General features: G+C 45.1%; 1 protein-coding gene across 4 annotated transcripts in view; it reads right to left on the reverse strand.

The window, feature by feature from the left end:
* Window positions 1–21,591, reverse strand: part of SEMA5B (semaphorin 5B) — a 272,794-nt gene that overhangs the window by 18,936 nt on the left and 232,267 nt on the right. For all 4 annotated transcript variants that reach the window (XM_074594864.1, XM_074594865.1, XM_074594866.1 and 1 more), the window contains 10 exons: window positions 20,924–21,041; window positions 14,778–14,959; window positions 11,509–11,652; window positions 9,858–10,005; window positions 8,262–8,487; window positions 7,387–7,605; window positions 5,404–5,574; window positions 4,334–4,483; window positions 3,381–3,425; window positions 4–209 (listed from right to left, as the gene is read on the reverse strand). In XM_074594864.1, the coding sequence (XP_074450965.1) occupies window positions 4–209; window positions 3,381–3,425; window positions 4,334–4,483; window positions 5,404–5,574; window positions 7,387–7,605; window positions 8,262–8,487; window positions 9,858–10,005; window positions 11,509–11,652; window positions 14,778–14,959; window positions 20,924–21,041 (1,609 nt within the window). The remainder of the gene's footprint in view (window positions 1–3; window positions 210–3,380; window positions 3,426–4,333; window positions 4,484–5,403; window positions 5,575–7,386; window positions 7,606–8,261; window positions 8,488–9,857; window positions 10,006–11,508; window positions 11,653–14,777; window positions 14,960–20,923; window positions 21,042–21,591) is intronic.

Below are 21,591 nucleotides of genomic sequence, written 5' to 3' on the forward strand. Positions count from 1 at the left end.
TACCTTGAACTCCATAGGGGTGTACTTCTCGTTCTTGGGGGTTGTGTTGCCCTTGTAATGGAGATGGTTGGGAGTGGTTGGGTGGATAACAGTCGACTCCTGGGACTGCCTCTGACAGCGCTGGCAGTACACGTAAATCACAAACGTTAAGAGGCTAGAGCCGAAGAAACAGGAGACCCCAGTGGCAATCAGATGGATGAGACTAAAACCTGCAAGGGAAATGACAAGAGATGCTATTTTTAAAGAACAGCCTTTTTTCCTCTCCTGACAAGACCACAGGTGCAAATCAGAGCTATGACATCTCAGGATCAACATTAATAAGCTGTTGAAGCCAGAGTCTTACGTTCTAACATAAACTGACATAATCTCCCTGCAAATCGGTCTCCCCACTGCAGCTCTGCCTTGTGCAGTTTAACAGGTTCATGCATTGTTTTCTCAAAGCTCCCTCCCTGTCTCTCTTCTCGCCCCTCTATTGATATTGAAACTAAACATTATGTTAAGCTGACAGCTAAAGAAATGAGCCGTACAAACAATGCACATTAATGGATTCCAAAGCATGTGTGTGTGTCATGGAAATAAGGGGATAAAACTGCTCAGTGTTTCTCTGAAGGGGAAGGAAGGGAGAGGAAAGCCCTTTTTGTTGGCTGTCCAAAATGCCTACGGGACTGTGTGTGGGGTGGGGGAGATACACATTCCTCCCCCATGTAATCCAAGTGTGCTCAGCATTCTTGCGTATTCACAGGGCAGCATTGCCTTGGTCATGTCTGCACTACTTCTGAGGTGTGTATTTGTACCGCTAACAGTGAAACGGGGATCCTCAGGGGAATGGGAAAGATAAGACGGAAAAGGAAAGGGGGGAACTGCTTGAAAAACACTTCTTTGTTGGCTTTCTCCACAAACTGCAAAGATAGGAAGCCAGTTGCAGGCAGGTGCCGGCAGGGTAGCTACAGTGCAAATATTTCAAACAGAAAAGCTCTTGGACTATAAAAGCCTCCTACAGAGATCTCTCCACGTGGGATTGCAGCAGCACCCTCCAAGCACAGCGCTGACCTCTGGAAGGAGCTGTAGTTGTGCATCCCACGCGCTGGGAAGTACTTAACTCACAACTCCGGCTGGTGGGGGGAAGACAAAGTCAAATACTGCTCCTCATTCCTCCCTCACACCAGAGACTCTCAAACCCCATGGTAAAACCAACCACCAACAGATCTCCAGTGACAAGAGAACAAACAGTAGCGATCTTTACAGCCATCAAGTTAACGAAGCAACCAGAGGCAATCTTGGGTGGCAAAACTTTACGACCCTGCTCTCTTGCTATGTGCAGGGGAGGGATTTACAGAAAAAGAATCAGCAATGATGAGTCCAAACGCTATTACCTTTCCTCTGCCTTTGCTTTGTCAACTTTCAAACAGGAGTGACAGGGGTCCTAGTGCCGGGGGGAGGGACCCCTGACTGCTGGCCCCCCAGGGCAGCTGTCCCAGGGGGCAGCCACACGGGCTCGGCGGGGATTGCAGGGGTAAAATTCTCATAATACTTAAAAAGCCAATTCATTTGGACAGACTGCTGTGTTGACTTGACTGTGTGCAGGCAAATGGAAGGGACTGCTCAGAGAGTGGCTTTAAATGAGGTTCATTCTTAGTCTGATCACAGCATGCAATTTTTTGGTGCCATCTTACATTTTAACTGATATGCTTTTCAAATAGAGAATTCTGCCCATTAGTCTACTGCTCTCCTCTAATCTTTAGTTAAAGCACATCCTCCTGAGTTTAAAAAGAACAAAACCAATAGAGTTCTACAACAAAGTAATGGGCTTCAATCATAATTACAGTAAGGAACATAGAGAATTTACTGGACTGAAGAGCTACATTTATTTTTTAAACCACACTATAAAATTCTATTGCAAGATTACCACTTTCTGTTGTGTTTTGGATGATGGTCCAAAAAAGCAGCAGAAAGATGCTAATTTCCTACTAAATGTTACAAGACTTTTCCCAAAAGACATTTCTTTTCTAAAAAACTCTGCCTGCTTTATGTCACTCATGAGAGCTAAAACACAGAATATGCAACAGCGCCCAGTAAAGCCACACGACACTGTCACATTCTCCTCATACCCAGCTTTGCTTATATTTCAGTGAATATTTCATTTCACTGCTACATTTGCAAGTCACTACAGTAGGAAATCCTTTCTAAAACATAAAGCTCTCTTACATTTCACTTTTGAAAGACCATCTGATTTTTCAGGTGATTTTTAGCTGTATCTTAGGGAAAAAACAAATTACTTTGTTTGCAGCATGTGAGTCCCCAGAGGGGAAGCTTTCTGGTTCATCATGAAAATATAGATTTTCTGAGATGCGTCAACAGAAATTCTATTGATTGGCTTCTTTGCCAAACATTGTAGAACACTAAGTAATAAATAATATTAGCTATGGTAAAATGTAGATTGCACCAGCAGATACAATGGTGGTGGTAAAAGAAGGAAACGTGGATACAGTGCACAACAGCAGGGTGCAGGCCGTAGCAAGGAGTCCTGGAACTGAAGCAGATCCGAGGCACCCTCTGGGGGAGGAGTGACGCAGAAAACCAACTGTTACATTGCAGGTGCTGAAATCTCAATTCCATTGATTGCCCCCGCAGTCACAAACCGAGAGGCCACATTTTCGTGCCACAGGTGGCATGCCTGTTTTTTGCCATGATCTCCACAGGGAGAAGAGATTTTGGCAGCCTGCAGATCATCTAGATTCCAGGAGAGCAGGGATGTGACATGGTCATTAGTGTGAAACTAGTGTTTTAAAATGTTGAAGGAACCTGCCATTTTCTTCAGTCTGCATTTTTATCATAAGGGCTCCTAGGGCAGTGGAAAAGTGACACTAATGACTGGATCTTTCCAAGTTACATGCAGAAAGGAGACACGACTTCTGTGAGAGGTGAGGACTTGAATGAAAGGAAGTGCTTGGAGAACAAGTATAAACTCTAATCTCATCCTCTATCAGCAAAGAATCTAAGAGACCCCGTTCACTGGAAGCTTTATAGATTGTTTAAAAACACCTGCCTCCAAACAGCTGGAGGCTTACAGTGGTGGGATGAGGAATCCCTTCCTTTCTCCTCAACATTTACCCTGCAGGGAGAGAGGACAAGCAATGTGCTCTCTGGTAATTAATGACCCTCAGTGGCCGACCCAAACCCCGAAATAAATAAAAATCTTGGAACTGACAAGTGGACATGCGATACATTCCTCCAGTCTGACTCAGACAGCAAGACTCCAGTGGAATTAAGGCTATCAGTGGGATATGAGCTGTACAGATTAATGGTTTGGTTGATACTGCACAGGGAGAAAAGAAGCCAGGTTAAGATAAAAATAAGATACATAGTTAGTGGTACCCTACCTCCACAGTTCGTGCTCTCATCAATGCTGGAGGCAGGCAGGATCACTAAACAAAGAGAAGAGGATTGGAGAAAGTTGTCATTTTGCCATCACTTTCCTTCTTTAAGTAATTAAACCCCCTGTGTTCCAGACACGAGAAGCTGCTCATGTGTTCTGCAGCAAGCTGAGAGTCTCTCTAAATTGAATGACAAACTCAGAGCGTGAAACACATGCAGCAAAACCTCTCCAAAGACCTGACGATTCCAGTATTGTTACCTGATCACTGTTCAGCTTCTTCGATTTAGGGGAAAGAAGACAGCTGAGAAAACCATGAAAAAGAAGAGTACCATTGCCTAGAGCTCTCAGATTTTTAAGTCAGGGCACTGTAATCCAGAAAATAACATGCAGAAAGGGGTTATTCAGTCTAGACCCATATGAAATATTTGCTTGGGAGATTCAATTTCCACAAAACACAGGGTGGAAGATGTTGATGACCATCTGTCCATCAGCAGTATCGCTCTGTCAGACCCTTGATTAATCTCCCCACTTCACACACCACTTTTCTCGATCTGCCCCTCCTAATTTCTTTGTTCTTTTGGGATGCTTCTTTTGATACCTGAACTCAAGGACCTTCTGTTGCCTTTATCCATACTGAGAACAGAGATAATTTTTATAGTCCAGCCTGAGGTGAACTATGCAAAGTTAAAAGCTTCAACTCAGGTGAAGCAATACCAGTTATTTACTACAGAGCTAAGTAACTCTGTTTTAAAGAAAAGCTAAGCTGCCTTAAAGGATTGTCAGTTACCCTGTGCCTGCCACAAAGGAGTTTATAACGTTTGTTTGTTTGCTTGTTTTTCTAGAAGTATCCAAACCCAATTTATAGTAGGGAAAATCTCAGTTTAGCTTGACAGTCTGGGCACGAGCTGTCCTCCTGCATTGGCCCACCCTCTCCCTCCTCGATGACACTGTACATACCAGGAATTTCATTATACAGGCACTCTTGGTACTGTGTGCTGTTTCCGACGCACTGAGAAGAGTCTGGGCTGTGTACTTCACAGTAACGGCTGCGGTATTGGATGCCCTCTTCATTACACAGGCTCCACTCTGACCACTCTGACCAGCCACCTGAAATCCAAGATCAGGAAAACACACAGACAATGTCACCAAGAAGGAAAAGGATCCCTTAGAGATACCAAACTTCTCCCATCCTGAAGGATGTCTAGATCCTGGCCTGGCCCTCTCTGTCACATCTAATCCAGGGGCCCTAGTGGATTTACTATTCTCAATACAAATAACAGTGCAAGCATCATACCCTACTTGTCAGGGTGTAGTTTTCCCAGTACGGACTGAACCAACCCTTGGTGGAGCACTGCGCAGCACGGAGTTGTCTTAACAGCTCCTATATCACCTCTCTGGTTAAAGGCATACAAGGAGTTGGATGGGGCAATGTTGCACCAGGACCTCCAAGCTTTGAGGTTGCCTCCCGGGCATACCTCAAGCCGCCAGGACAAATTACAGCAGGTAAAAAGTCTTGCTGCATTTCCTAAGGACAGGAGTCAGCCAGCACTGGATCAGAAATACACAAAGGTGGTTCAAAAGCAGCACAGACCTAAACCCTGCTCTCTGCGTTGTAGCACCTGCTCATCTGCCTGTCTGTGTAAGAAAAAGGAAGAATTGGAAGCAACTTCAGCAACTGTACAGATTGATGCTTCATGACTCCTTTTGTTTGTCTTGTAAGCTTCCACATTGAAGAATCAAGCTCCTGCTTTTTCAATTACTTTAAATGGATTGGCTGTTAACAAGATTTTGCCTGTCCGGCACCAGAATGCCAGAGCATGGGCTAGTGAACAGGTAAAGAGAAAGGTGATGCATTGCAGTTGAACCACTGGGATGTCTCCTTTCTCCCTGGTTCAATAGACATTTACTGAATGGACAGAAAAGCTTTTAACTGGTGGTGTTTCCGATTTATTTTTTAAACATTTTGCAGATGTGTCTTGCTCCTACCACCACTCAAGCCAGTTGGAGCAGGGACAGAAACTGGCTACCTTCACATGGGTGCGTGTTGCAAAGGGCCTCCTCGGTGTGCAGCCCAATGCAGATATCCTCTCCACTAGACGGAGCTGGATTGGTGCAAGTCCGCGTGCGCTGGTAGTGTCCTCCTCCACAGGTTGCTGAGCAGTGAGACCAAGGAGTCCAGCAAGACCATGAACCTTTCACTGAAGGACATTGAAAAGCAAGGAGAGAGAGGTAGGTGCCATTGGTTACTCCTCTCACTGTGACAAAGCCGGAGAGCCCCAGTATCTCGCCTTCCAGATCCACCCTGCCCAGACTAGCTAGCAGTTTCTTGTACCCCAGGACATTTGGGCCTTACAACAAGAACTTCATATCAAGAGAGGGTACAAATGCGCTGCAATCTGCAGATGCAGAATGAAGTCTATGCACAAAAAGACTCTACATCATGAAGTGCCAAAATAGAAACTATTCCTTAGGGTAAGTCACTGAAATATTCTATTGTATTCTAGTCTAGTCTAGTTTACAACTTTTTATAATACAGCATTGTTATTATATTGTCTCCTGATGCTTCACCTACAGCAACAACAGATTTACTTGGAAAAAAAGTGCTTGACAACCTAAGTGGAGCTTATATGGCACCTTTCTGTGGGGGCCCCGAGTCCTCTACTTCCAACCTTCAGTAAACAGAAACTCAGAGGCTTTATTTATTGTCCCTGCTGATTGCAGGTGGGTTGGACTAGATGACCTTTAAAGGTCCCTTCCAACCCAAACCACTCTGTGATTCTATGATGTGAGCACAGCCCCATAACAGATTAATAATGAAACTAGGGAGGGACTTAAGATCCCTGATTCCCACCCGCCCCTTGTCAGGCAACTAGACTGCCTGATTTGCAGGTTCACATGCCATTAATTCAGAAGATAATAACCTGATGACGTAGTGCAAGATAAACCCAGGATTTGGGTATACACATTGAGTGAGGCAGGGAAGGAGGGAGACACAGAGAAATAGTAATCATGCACTCAGAACAGATTGTAAAACATCATAGTGTCCAAGGGGAGAAAACAGCACAGAAGAAGGGCACAGACATTAGTGAAAAGCCACTGAGAGCTTCCAAAATAGTACTAATAGCTGCCTTTATAGTGCTAGAGTTATTTTCTTTTTATAGGCCATAGAGTGCAATATTTGACACTCCCGCTACGCTCTTGCTGCACATTCTGATTATATCTGCATTGGAATTTTATCTTTGTATTGAATTTTAGAATCATAATAATACTATTATAACATTTTCAAGTGTAGGCCACAAACTATATCGCCAGAAGTAGATACTTGCTAGAACTGCAAAGAGGCAAGGTAATTTGTGTAAAATTGCTTAAATTTAGTTTAGATAGTTATTACAGAGCAAGAAGGATAAGTGAGAGAGAATACAGTAGTCAATGGTCTATTATTACTATTCTGGATCAGGAGTGCAACATAAACATGAGGACAAACTCGAAAACCAGGAAACCAGGCAAGAATACTCCCTGCTGGCTGTGCAGGAAATGGTAACTGATGCCAAGAGTAGATGCCCATCGCAAGAACAATACGTAAGCAGGAGAGGGGGAAGAAACAAGTGTTCACAAGAAGAACCGCCACATCAAGCATCTCTACACAGTATTAAGCCACATTTATTAAGCCTGTATCCTCATCAAGGTGCAGATGCACCGTGATGCCCTCCACTGGATGGAATATCAAACCTTCTTGAAGCAAAAACTTGCTAGACAAGCCACGGTACTACTTCCTCTAGAGGATGTGGCTGTGTTACCCTCTGAGCCGAGGTGAAACATAAGTCATAGCACTCAAGATCACATACATGGGTCATTCCAATAGCTTTTAAAAACATTAAGGAAAAATCCCCCAAATTAAAAAAAAAAAAAAAAGCAGCTTGGAAATACTGATTTTATTTTTCTTTGTGGATCTACTATTAAGATGGGGAAGAACACCTCTGAATTGCATGCAGGAAGATGATCATGGTTACCTGGGCAGGGATGAGGATTGCAGTCTTGGTACTCCATCGCTGACCCCACGCAGGGCAGGCCACCATTTTTAGGCTCAGGGTTTGTGCATGTTCTCTTCCTGATCCTAAAGCCCAACTCACAGTCCCTGGAACAGGAAGACCAGGCCCCCCAAAAGGACCAGCCCCCATTGATAATCCGTGCAGAGGTCTTACCAGTCTTGAGGAGGTCATCAACAAGAGCTTCAAGGAAAACAAACAAAACACCACAAGATCACAAATTAATCAGCTGTTCGGCTTTTAAAAAGGGCTTCAGCTCATGAATAAAATCAGGATTGATGTGCCCTGGGGAAGAGTTTGTGTTGAAGGCCCTTAGCAAGAGTTTTGTTACACAGGGTTACAGCTAAACTAGAGACAAAATGAAATCTGCACACACACAAACTGAGTCTACTGATAACCTTGATAAATGGCCTTTCTGGGCAGCAAACTGTGGCGGTCGAGGCTGTGCCCTCAGGACACTGCCTTGCATCACAACAGTACCAAAGGGAATAACCCCAGAGGCAGGGCACAAGAGAGCCTCCAGAGAGAAAGAATAAAGACATACTGTCCTGTAGAATGGCTGCTCTCTTCTTCTCTATACCCTCATTACTTGCCTGTTCTCCTTGGGGCAGCCTGGTAGTAGCAAGAACAAATCTATACAATGCCATAAGCACAGAGCACACAATTGTATTGATCTCTAAGTCAGAGGGCTCTCTCCATCCCTGCCTTCTGCAGTGACACCGGTCATACATGGCGAGACTTATGTAGACACAATCAGGTTCTTGTTGTTCTGAGAGGGTCCCCCTTCCACCACCAAATCTAGGCTTGCCCTATGGTCCCCCAGAGCTGGCAAGACGTACAGTCAGTATCACACACTGCTGAGCCATCATTGGGGCAGAATCGACTCTCAGTTTTCTTCCTCCCAAACTGCAGCTCGTGAGGATCGGACAGCTGGGCACGACACGTGTAGCGGAAGCGCTGCTCCTGGCGGGCACCGTTCTGGGTGACGTTGACAGGCATCCAAGGGGTCCAGGGTGTGTTCCTGCGCACCTCTGGGCAGCTCTCTGGGTTGCAGGTCTTGTATTCCTGCCAAGAAGGAAAACCACTCTCTCCTTACTTACTTAAATAGCAGCAGCCTAACTGACAGAGATTTATTTCCACTCCAGAAAATAAAGGGGTACCCCCTGGATCTAAAACAACCTCCATCCACCTTATCTGACCTCACAGACACAAGCCAGTGCTGGGCACGGCACAAAATGTGGTGACTGTGAAGGCAGTGATGGTGCATAGCTTCAGGTGGACCTCAAGGATGAACTATGCTTGCTATTTCTATGTCTCCCTCAGGTTTGTGTTTCTTTGCTGACTCAAAGGCCTGTGAGGCTTCAAAAACTTGGTACATTATGGGCAGGAGAATAATTCAGGCAATAGATAATAATAACAGCAAAAAAATTTCTGCTGTGACCCTGAGATGCTGCTCTCAGGTCAGCCTAGAGGAGCCCCATAAGAACAATATGTTAGTAAGGTTTATTCCTTGAAAAGTTTATGGTTTTCTTTTTAAGATGGGTTTAGATTATCTTTTTACAGCTATTTTTGTTTGGTTGGCTTTTTGAACTCTCTAGTGAGGACTATGAACCATTTGCCATCTTTGGTGTAGAGATGAGCATCCACTGAGCACAGACAACGTTCTGGCTGGATGGGAATGGGGTGATTTAGGGCCTTTACAATTCTTGCCACTAGTGGGAGGAATTCCAGTGACAAACATTGTGCTCTTGTTTAAAGATAAATAAATAAACAAACCAGTCTTTTCTGGCAGAGGGAAAGAAACGTAATGCTTCAGGACTTTATGATTCTAGAGTAAATGCCAAACAGCTTGTGAACAGATGGGAGGTTCCAGATCAAATCTGCTTACACTGAAAGAAAACTCTCCATAAAACTAATTAAAACAGCTGCATGAAACAGCTGCCGGAATAGGAACGGGAAAATAGAGAGAGCAAATAGGTAGCCATCGCCTCACTGATGGGTTAACTAGGTTTTTGACCAGTTGTTTACTCAAGTATGGCAATAAGACTCATTTCTGATATATTAGGGCCTCGTTGACTCAATGGGAGTGGGATAGAAGAAAAGAAAATGTATAATGCTTTCAGGTACAGGACTTGATACCTGATCCCACAGAGGCCTGAGGAAGTCCTCTGTACACCAGTATGTCCTTACCTTTAGGTAAACACACACACACAGACTGACACATACACACTTTCACACCAACTTCACTGACTTGGGAATTTGCCACCTCTCTGCTTCCCAGTTCATTTCAGCATCCTTTCCAGCAAAAGCTGAGGATAGCGGCTTTTTCTATCTTAAGAAATAAAACCAAGATGGAGAGAGGAGTTAAATACCAAGTTCCTAGATGCTAGATGCCAAGAGGTGCCCCTTACGCAATGTCAATAAAAAATACATACCACAGCACAGCCTGGACATGTATTTCCATTTTCACAGGACCTCTGCCTTGAATGAATCCCTCCACCACAATTCACACTACATTTATTCCAAGGACCCCACGAAGACCAAAAAATTGGTAATGGACATGGACTGTTCTCATTACAGAATCTGAAATAAGAAAGCGCATTGCTCAAAACACATCCATGTCAGCACATCCAAGGGACAAAATGGTGATGGATACAAGACTAAACACTGCATTTGGGTGCAATTCATGCAGGCACAGAAAGCCAGCGGAAAGCTGACACAACAGCCAGATTAGCAACGTTCCTGTTCATAGAACTGTACCCTTTGTTCAGAACAGGGGGAGCGGTTAACCAGGCTGAGCTCACTGAGACAGCTGGAATAAATGGTCAAGATCAAGTTTTTGAAAGTGCTCTAAGCTCCTAACTTTTATGCACTGAATTCACAAAAGAGCTCATAAGTTGAACCCATGTGTCATAAAGAGAGACAGTGGATGGTAAATATTTTCAATGGGATGACTACTGGCAGGTCAACTCAACAGTGACCTGTCACTAATGGCAGGTGCTAAAGGCTTGACAATCTTCCCTTCCCATGATCTGGCCCTGACTACTGCTTGGACCCTAAAAAACTAGTGTTTGCAACTGGAGCTGAACTAGATGCTATAAGCATCTAAAAGCAGGCCCTAAAGTAATGCTATTTCATGTTCCCTTTTCAAAAGGTAACTTTAATTTTGTTCAGCTTTTTAATCAATATTGTTCTCAAATTGAATCACACAGGACTGCAATTGACTCGGATGTAGTCTTTAAAACCCAAAAAGGACCATTCTGAATGGCCACAAATCAAACCAAACATTAAAATGTCCTGAATCAAGGAAGTTAAATGAATTGCCCTTTGTATTCTGAGAAATGCAGAGAGATCTGTCTTAAGTGACCACTCAAGGGACAAGCAACAACCTACTGCCAAGCAGAGGTGGCCTTTAATGAAATGTCAAATCTGGAAACCAAATTGGGATGCCTTGAAGCATGCGTTTAATGAGGGGCCGGGCTCGAAGAAGTGTAATAGTGCAGATGGCTCCGTAGGTTCAAAAAGTATTGTCTCTTATTGATTTTGCATGAAATTTGCTTAGGTCAGAGGGAAAAAAAGATGTTTTTTTGATGCCAACCCCTGCAAAAACTCAACCCTGACTCCGTGAGTCCAGCTGTATTTTGTTTTGAACTTCTCTTGGTGCATCAGCACAATTAATAGCGACTTAGGAATGGTGCAATTGGCGATGGAAGCTGCACGTACTCAACTGCCTCCTCAGGGACGGATCAGAACAATGTAACTGTATCACTAAACTCTACACTGCTGACAGCAGGCACAGCTTCTCCTTTCATTGAGGGGGTCAGACCTCTGTTTGGGAGACGGGAATACTTGTGAAGGTCTCAAACGTCCTGCTTGAGAGGGGAGGCAGAACTGAAATCTCTGATGGCCAAAGGCTCATTGAAAGACAGTGGCCATGCATGTGAGAAACCTCATCTCTCTGGAATTTCTTCCATTTTGTGCATTCAGCCAAAGAGCCTTAATCTGCATTCATACAAGAGCCACCACTTCCAACTGCCAACATTATAACCACAGAAGTGAACACATGGTGTTGTGGACAGCTCTTACCTTTCTTCCCTGCTTTGTCCAACGCAGACCCTGCCCCCGTACCGTGGAGAGGGGTTGCTGCAGGATCGCTGGCGGACTTGAAAGCCAATCCCACAGGAGGTGCTACACGGGGCCCAGGAAGACCAGGGTGTCCAAGCGCCATTTCTAACAAAGGAGGTGGGAGAGAACGGAGTGTGGTGGTGACCTAACGGTCTGCCCACATCATGCTGTACTCAGCAACAAAACACATAAGGCACTGATGGGGGAATGGTTCAACTCATTGGATAAGAGATTATTCATTTCAACCAGACTTTACATCAGCAGAGATCTAGAAAAGGGAGTTTCAAAAGTGCTTAGCTTTGGCCTAACTTTCCTCCCATTGAAGTCTTTAAGAACTGGAAAGGAAGAGAATGAAGCCAATGCTGAAGGATTTTCAAAATGCCTCCTAGGATTTGCTGGGCAACAGTGTGGTTGCTGTAACTCTCACTGTTTCCCCATTACCTCCCCCATGCCTCATAACCTCCCCTTTCTGATCCAATGGTGGATCCCCAAGTTGTATGTCCTGGACTCTCCTGCACAAAAAGTGGAGGGTTTGAGGCTCACGAATGCCAGTTGTGCCAAAGGATGTAAAAAAACCTACCCTCTGCTAGTTCAGTAGGTACTGATGCTTTAAATCTCTTACCGCAATACTACTGCCAGCTCCCACGGTTTTATCACAAACTTCATAATATTTGGTGTTTTTCTAAAGCCTTTAGCATTGAATCCTATTAAGTGGAAATCTCAAATTTCATTAAAAATAACAATAATTGCTTCTAGCTTTCATGGCTGCCTGCAGACGTCACTGTAGTGTGACCTTAAATCTGTAGAAACCAGAAGGCAATTAAGAGCTCAGGGGCAGGATCAAGTTTCACGGTTTAATGAGTGATCACATCTCTGGTAACTTAGCCTGAAGCGAATGTGATGTAAAACCTCTTCGTTCACACCTCAGCGACAGAGATGTCGCAAAGGCTCTGTGCCTCGCTCCTGCGACGGGCTGAGCACGTGCAGGCGGCCGGCTCCTGCGAGGTTGCCGCCACGCGGTAACCCAACCGCGTGCTTACACAGAAGCCAACATTTTCATCTTGAAAACCTTGCATTTATTAAAGCTCACCTTCCTCTGATTTGGCAACACTACTGAACCTTGGAGCAGGAGAGGAGGAACCGTATCTCATCTCTTCCGCACCGCAGGTTTCATTTTGAATAGAGCTGGTGGCAATGCTCTGTCTTACAGAACTGCCTAATCCTGACACTTCACTGCCTTAAGCCAAAAAATCTCATTTCTTTTGGTTTTTGTTTTTTTTTTTTTTAACAAGGAAAAACTTTTCTAAAAAATTCTAGTCAAAAAACAACTCAGGTGCTCTCTGGTTCTTGAAAGCTAAGCTTGAAAACAGATGTTAATTTTCAAAGCATTTACTGAACTAATAACACTGCTGGCAAGAAATATTTTCTGGCATAGCACCAATCAGGGCAGAGGATGAAAGTTAAAACCCACATTGCCCTTCACACTTTTTGTATTTGTTATCAACTCTTGCCTGTTCTTGGCAGCCTTATTTCAGAACCCTGTTAGATGTTTCTCTCCTCCTCCTCTTGTTCTCTCATCCCTCTCCCTCCTTCCCTTCCCCTCTCCCGCCCCAAACAAGGTCAAAGAACAAGAAACTCACTTATATAAAAATCCTGCTATTCCATCTTATTCTGCCACGTTTTAACCCACCTACTACCTCCCCACTCCTTAACGCAAAAGAAAGACTATATGTAAAATCACAAAAATTTTGTTGCTCTTATTGCAACAAAAAAGGGAAAGTAATTTCTACTAAAAACTCCTCAAAACCCCAACAATTCTCAGCATCTATTTATGTTTCAGGATTTTTAACACAAATAAAGACCCCTTCCATTTTCTGATCTCCAGCTTTCTAATAGAACTCATCTTTAAGCATCCTGCTCCCTCTGCAAAAAGAAATCTCAATGCCAGATGAAGTCAATTAAAGGAAATTTGAGGGCTGAGGCGGATGTAGGATGACCAGATGTCCCTATTTTTCAAACCGCGCTGTTTTCCTGTGTCTTAAGATTGAATAATCTATTTTTCATCCCCTTCTTAGAAGCTGTTCCTGCCTCTTTTGCCATCAGAGCAGTGCTGAGAAACCTTTCCCACTGGCACGCTTTCCATTTGCCACTGACATAAAAAGCCTGCCTGGGGAAGGCTCCGCTCCGCTCAGCCCACGGTGGCAGCACAGGGGCAGGAATGACTGCGCGCCTTTTGGGCAGCACAGCCCACAACTGGAAGGAGAGATGCCAATTAAAACATGAGTACTGCTGAATTTTTAATGCCAAGACCAGCACTGATCTCCAGGGAGGTGTCAAGAGACAGCTGTCCTTAACGGCATGAACATTTATGGAGCAGATAAAGTAGATAAAAACTGTATTGACCCAATATTTACCAGAATATTGGCTGATCCCACCCTGGTTAAGTAGTGCTTACGCTATTGCATCGTCTCTCCTTGAGTCATGACATGATGTAGTCTGAGGGCGGAGGGGTAACATGGACACAAACACTGCGGCTGTGCTGGGGCACCTGACCGGAGGATATTTAGCTTCCATACTGCTCAAACACGAGCTTCAGGCTTCCCTGGAAAGGCAACACTTTGACACAAGCCGAGCTGCATGCGTTGTTTAAGTGCTGTCCCTGGCAGGCATGCCTCCTAAGCACCGCCAGACGATGAGCTGCTGCTTTCACCTAGCCAGCATGCTGCAGACAGTTCACAGACTGGCAGAACAAGGCAAACAAGCCTTGCTCGGAGCTAGGCTAGGCCCTGTCTTTACAAGCGTTGCTCTGAAGGAGCTCTGCTCACTTTTGGCAATGCAACCTCGGAATCCAAACTCCAAAAAATGATGAGCTTACTGGATTTCTTTAGCTTATTGCTGTTCAGTTGGCTAACAACTACTTCTGTCTTACTCGCCTCCTCCTGATGGGTCACCACTCACCGTACAGTTGAGGGAAACCGAGGCACAGTGTAGGGAAACGTTAATGTGTACACTAATTTGGGGTGCTCATCTTCCAAGAGCTCTGACTGAAGGCCCATCTCTCAGAGCCCTTGGGCTCCTTCATTTTTCACTAGCTTCAAGCTGGACCTCACATACCTCAGTTTGGCTGGGATACAACAAGAAACATGTCACAGAAACATAAGGAAGGAGCTAAGCTGTGGACAGGCACAACTCTTGCTCCCTTCCTAAAAAGCACAAAGATGCTGAGGTACCTTGAGCAATTTGCAACTTCAATCCTGGCCCCTTCGCAGCCACGACCTCCGCAGCGAGGACGAGGGCTGTCACACGAACGTGACCTACACATACAGGAGCCTGTGCTGTCCCCATCCGAATGCTCACAGAGTTGCCATGGGGACCAAGGCCCCAGTCTTCCATTTGTTGTCAGGTTTTTCACCTAATTTTAAAAGAAAAAAGGTCATTAATAGCAAGTTTACATTTCTGGAGACAGCCCCACAATAGAAATGCCAAACAAAGCTGCCGGGGGGATTAGGATGCAGCTTAGATGGGAGCTGTCTGTGCTTGTGAGCAGGATTCAAAACAGAGGGTTGTTTTCAGACAATGCCGCATCAATATTTACCCTCCAAATTCCACCCCGCATACCTAACATGTGCGCACAGGCACCCGAGCCAGCCCAGCCAGCACCACACCAGGCACAAGCATCCATCTGCCACGCCACAAAACCATCGCACTCCCACGTCCCACGCTGCACAGCTTCAGTCTAAATGGCTAAGCTGGGTGAAGGACAGACAGTGAAGGAGATGGTGGTGACCAGAATTAATGCTGAGGATCACACAGTGGGCTAAAGAGCAAGAATTCATCTCAAGGCAATTTATAGACCAGATCCCACGGCTGTTTCCTCAGCATTTTGCTTCATGCCTGTACAGCCCCAAACAGGCTGGGGCTTGAGCTTCCCGTGCACTTCGATGAAGAAGTAAAAATATGGTAGTCCTGGCAGAGCAAAAGAATGAGAATCAGAACTATTTCAGCCCAGCGTTGGTGAAGATCTTCCAGGAGATGGGGTGTCAGAGCTTGCTCCCCTGTGCCTTGTTTTAACCAGTGCCGCTAGGTGAGCCCCAAGCGGAGGGCTGGGGGAGCAGGTCCTAGGGCCCTCGCAACCCAGGCTGACTTCGAGAAGATGAGTGCTGCCTGCTCCTCTTGGGATCGCTCCCAGGCCACCGCTGCCTTCTCATGCCCGCTCCACCACTACTGCAAAATCCAGCAACTCCAGGGCCATGCCTGGCAGGCTGCCCTGAATGCCCCTGCCCTGCCTTCCCCTCTGCTCCCGACTTCAGAACATCCCTGCCCTGCCTATATACAGCAATTTCCTTGCTACAGCGCAGCACCATGATGTTATCTCCCCCCTGTGGCTCCCTCCATCCTCCTCATTCCATGTCCCAAAGTGCTGGGCCTTGCAGGCAGGATGGCATGGATGGCAGCTGGCTGCGAGTGGCTTGTCCCCACTGATGTCGCCCATGGGGTGGTGGGATGCTCAGCAGCTTTGGTAAAACTGCTGGCAAAGGCAGCACTCGACTTGGCCTCAGTGTCGCATGCCACAAAGGGAGAAGAAAGGAAGAGGCTGGGGCCCTGGCGAGCAGCCCTGGCCCCAAATCCGAGCCAGCTACCGCTGACAATCCCCACTGTGCCATGTTTCACTGAGCTCTGCCGTCAGCAGGATGAGTCCCCTGGGCCACCCCATAGGGAAAATAATTTCTCCTGCTCTACAGACAAGGAAACCGAGGCACAGGGAGGCTGTGAGCCCGCTCAAGAGCCACGCGAGGAGCCAACCACAGCCACAGGAGTAGTGCTTTCAAACACTCATCCTCTGAAACACGCTGCTCTGCTTATTCTCCAAGTCTGGCACTATGTTAAACACTCACAATGCACCTCTGGTAGGCTGTCATCTTCCCCTCTCACCCATCTACAGCAGCATCAAAAATATGCAGCAGTGGCATGGAAGTAGTTTAGATCTGTTACTGTGCTCGTCCGGCTGTAGTCGGGGGGGGTTCAAGCATCTGTTGCAAACCTTTGTTTAAAATAGATTATCATGTCGTCGTAAAAATTTGCTCGGGGTTGCAGGTTACAAGGCATGATGCCCAGAGAAGAGAACATCGAGTTTTGTTGTTGTTGTCGAATTTGTTGTTTTAAACATGCATGCAGTCAAAAATCAATACAGTTGGGTTGCTAAAAGTCAGGAGGGAAAAAAAAATCAAAAGAACTACTTTGAGATAGTTAATACTAGATTTTTATCTCCTTTTTCCTCCTGCCTTACAAAAGTCATAATCCAAGTATTGGATCATTTCTATTCATTTTTGAGCCAGAAAGCCTCGCTGATTCCAGCAGGGAGTTCTGTTCAGAAATCAATGGTATAATATGGCCCGTGGCTTCAATTAAAAAAAAAAAAAGCTGACAAATAATTATTGGCTCATAAGTGATACTGGGAAGCAACCCAAAAATTAAACAAACAAGCAGCCATAACCAAAATCTGAGATTTATAAACACGTCACGTTGTGAGTGTGGGAAGTTTTTATACTTAAGAAATTATATATGAATTTAAAGATGGAACAATAATCCATAAAAACATCTTCAAAAGAGCAAAGTTGGGATGTGGGATAAAAACCCATATGCATTGATGTTTTTCAGGAATGTCTTTACAAGGCAAATCCTTTGTAGCCAACACAGCGCCCATCAGACAGAGAGGACATCTTTAAAAACATCCGTGATCGAAGGCTCTTCTCTCACCTGACATTATTACCGATTCCACAGTTCTCATATTTTGTAAGCTGCCATACTCCACCCAAAGGCATCGCCTTTTCATTTCTTCCTTGTACCATCTAAAGGCTCAAGTGCAGGATATAAAATTCAGACTGACCATTCCTATGCCCAGCTGCCAGGATATTTTCAATGTTTATTCTGATAGTACAGATAAGGCTGGAAGCATTCCTTGTTCTTTTGATTCATCTATGCTTCCTCTTAGGATTTAGATGTCAACTGCTTATAACTTTGCCAAGCTTCAATTATTTCAGCTGGAAGTTTCCACATTGGTTGTCTGATAGAAGCTGAAAATTCTTGCAAAGTTTCAGTCAAAATATTTCAAACATTTCTAAAATCCAATCTAGGGGAAAAGAACGTCCATAAGCAGCAACCTTTTCCTTGAAACAAGCTAGCGTTCAAGGCAAGGAACTGAACTTTATGTCATTGTACCACCTTTTCACGATTTCCATGAAAAGTGATTCAGATCTGTCTGGGGTATAAAACCCTTGAGAAGCGAGGAGGAAAATTTTTCCGAGACTCGCAGATTTTGATCGTAGCACCTGGAGTCCTCTCTAGGTCCTGGGCATGCTCCAGTGTGGGCCGGAGCAGGATTATCCCAGGCACTGCAGCTCTGAGTGGCTGAGCCCACAGGAATCGAGAGCAGGGTACAAGTCTGCTAGACACCCCAAAAAAAGGAGTGGGGAGACGGGCACTGATTAGCAAGAAAATGGAGTGGCAAGGAGCACATGCCAGATGGCTGAGACAGGGGTTTGCTGGATGCACAGAGTGGGACTGGGATGAAAACCTGTGAGGAAGAGCATAATCTGGCTCAGGATAAGGAGCACTGTACATTTCATTGGGAATACTCAACTCCTGACTTGCCAACCACCACCAACAGTGACCCCATGAACTTGACTAACAGAGTTTGTTAGCCAAATCTAAAGTTCCTTTCCTGCTGGTGGCTCACGTTGGCCTCAGTAAGATATTATAAAGTAGGATGTGCCTTTTTTCAGTTTTCCTAAAACCGAAAGGCACCTCACTCTCTTCTCCCAAGCCTAAGAAGAAACAGCATGCAATCATATATTCGGGACTCCCTGATACGACACACGCACAAACAGGGAAAAGAGCAGCAGCATGTGCAATTTGGGTCTTCCCACTTCTTAATATTAAAACGTTTGACACTGCAACCTTAGCAACAAACCTTTAGGAGGTTCTGGGCGTTACCTGCTAATAACATATATTAACCATTGCCCAAGGTACTATGTTAACAGTGTATAATTAACCCTTTATCTAAGGTCCCTTACTATTAAAGCTGGAGAGCGGGCATCTGTGGTACAATGTAGTGCTATACAAAGCTGTTCAGACCAGCTCTGAACGAGCATGTTTGCACAAGAGCAGCAGTCAAGTTGTGTTAGTGTTGTGGTTGACTCACACAAATGCCTGGCCCCTGTAGGATATAATTCAATAATATGCCAGTTCTGGCTTTAAAAGTTGCTGCGTGCCAGTCCCTTCGGCTGTGCCAGGACATCTGTTTGTGGGCTAGGCTGCAGAAGAACTCACTGACACTATCTGGGTTAGGAAAAGTTTATTTGGGAGGGGTGCTTTTAATCTATGCCATGTCACACTTGAGTGTGATCTCACATACAGCTGTACCAGCACAGCTGAACGCCTGGTGCTCAGCCCAGGAAAGTGGGGTGAGAAAAGCCAGGACTTCTTAAGACAGTAACTCATCCAACTAAACTCCCAGACAGGCCTTTTTCAGCAGCGAAATCTGACATTGGGTCACTGCATTCCCCTACCTTTCAGTGGTTATTTGCACATGCTGCCCCAGACTCTTGCCTCTATTGACCACAACCTTTATCCTGCACTGAACACAAGGAAATACTTGGATATTGCTGATGTAGGTGCTTAAATGAGCCATCCCACTCCATGCCAGAGGTGAATTCATTTCAGCAAGGAGCAGAGGAGAAAGAATTCACTCACATGTGGATTTTAAACAGCTTGGCAGCCCATCAGTTGAAGAGCACAAGGCTGATGTATGTGCCAGAATCAGAGCACCTAAACGGAAAATAATCTGCAATGGAAATGCTAAAACAAATGTAAAACTAGCATCCCAAGAACCGCCAAAGCTCCTGAATATTCTGCGCTGGATTTTTATGACCTTGAAACAATGATCTGGAGTAGCCTGTTCCCTAGTGTGCACTACAGCAGACATGTTCAAACTAGAGGATTAACACCTCACACACCTATCAACAGACACAGGCATTAAGCAGGACGAGATAACAGCATGGTCAATCAAGAAGCACTGCATCCCAGTTCAACACAGGAGGGTTATAAACACACAAGCCTCTGAATCCAGCAGTGAAAAACTTAAGCCTGCCAAGCTGAGGATGGATTGAAGTAATGACTAATATTTCCTGGGAAAATATCTGAGAAGTAAGGAAGATAAGGGGAATAAACATCGCAGCACCTCCAGACAGAAATAGCATACTGAAGATATAAACCATCCAGTCTTCTCTCTCTATCTACTGGACTTAGCAGTATTAACATGCTAATTGACGTTAGATAATAACGACGGACATTAATGAGAATTTCTCCTCCACCGCTATTTTTTTAACAAGCCTGGTTTTCCTCCCCAGCCACCTTGCAGGTACAGTTCAAGCAGCAGGAATTAAATTTGGCCAGACGGCTTCTGGGGATCACAGCCAGGAACTGGATAGTGTCGTCAGAGGAGGTTGGGTGGGCTGGAAGGGAGCTGGAGAGCCAACTCAAACTGACTCAAGCAGTGACACTTATTTTTAGCTGATGCATCTCATGGAGACCAGGGCAAGGAAAGAAGACCATCTCCTTGAAATATCACATAGACTTTGTTTAGAGCACAGAGACCCTAAATCTACTTGTTTGCTCCAGAAGGGGCATCCCAAAGCAAGCATTCAGTCGTCCTCATGCCCACCGATGCTTTGGTTTGCTAAATTAAGGTTAGAACTGAACGGTCTTTTTCTCACGCTCCCTCTCTTGGATACACTCTCCCCTTCCCTCTTGTTCTCTAGTACATACTGCATCTTTTTGTTCCCTCTGCAAACCATCCATACATGCCCTGTTTCTCTGCTGCTCCCTAGATGCCTCTTCCTGGAGCGCAACACTTCTTCACCAGCATTGTCTCCTGAGCATGGCTCAGGGATCCAAGAAGAAAATGAACTGGATGCTGCCCGAGGGCACTGTACATCAGCTATTCTGACTTCCCCAAGCTGCAGGGAAGCCAAGGAAATGGTGCAGACAGTGGAGCAGCCCCGAGAAAGCTTACGTTTCATCTGGGGCTTACACGCTTCTCAGCAATAACCCAACAGCATGATCCAATCTTCTTAAGGCATGGGTGGGCATGAGGAGGACTGAATGCTTACTTTAGGATCCCCTTTTGGAGCAAACAAATAAATTTGGGGTCTCTGTGCTCTAAACAAGTGGCTGTGCACAGATAATAGGCTCTCCATGTTCTCCTAACAGCCAGGTCCCATCAGGCTGGCACACACTCACTTTCTCTCCCCCTTCTACACATACGCACACACTCACACACCAACATATATAAACTATTTCCACTCCTTCCGCTTACTGGGCACTCTGTAATATTTTGAGTCCACAGGCTCATGTTGGAGCTATCCTCAATGGTGGTGCATCGCTTCTGCTTGCTATCCCAGCCGCAATAGGGGTCTCTGGCTCCTAGGCATTCCCTGCATGTACAAAGAGAAAAGATTAAAGCTCTTTAAGACTGTCTAGCTCTAAAGACACGTATTCAAGTATAGTGCTTGTATATGACAGCTGTCAACTGCACCGAGGCTCAGCAGAAGAAACAATTTCTTCTAAGCAGAGGTTTACCTGCTTGGAAGGGAAGAATGGCTGAGTAGAAGGGTGATAGAACACAAAGCAAATATCACTCATAGAAGCTGCAGATTAAAAATCAGTTCACTCCTCTCCAAGGCCTAGGGAAAGAAAATGACTTTACAAATTTTAGTCAAAGAACATTTGTCATTGAGATATCTTTGTGCCCCCATGTAATCACTCAGCAGGCCAAATCTCACACAAAGCAACCTCTGTGAGTATGTTTTCTGACACTGTGTCCATCCAAAGGGGTTAGACAAGCACAATTAGCCAATGGACCAGTAATAAAGGCTTTCTATTAGTCTTGGCCTTTGCTGGAACAATGGTTTCATTTATAATCCCAGCATCAAGATGTCAGTTTGGAAAAGTCACAGCAGAACATTATTTCTAAGCTTTTGGCTG

This window comes from Larus michahellis, chromosome 7 (assembly GCF_964199755.1).
Source record: "Larus michahellis chromosome 7, bLarMic1.1, whole genome shotgun sequence".
In the NCBI taxonomy this organism is placed as follows: Eukaryota; Metazoa; Chordata; class Aves; order Charadriiformes; family Laridae; genus Larus; species Larus michahellis.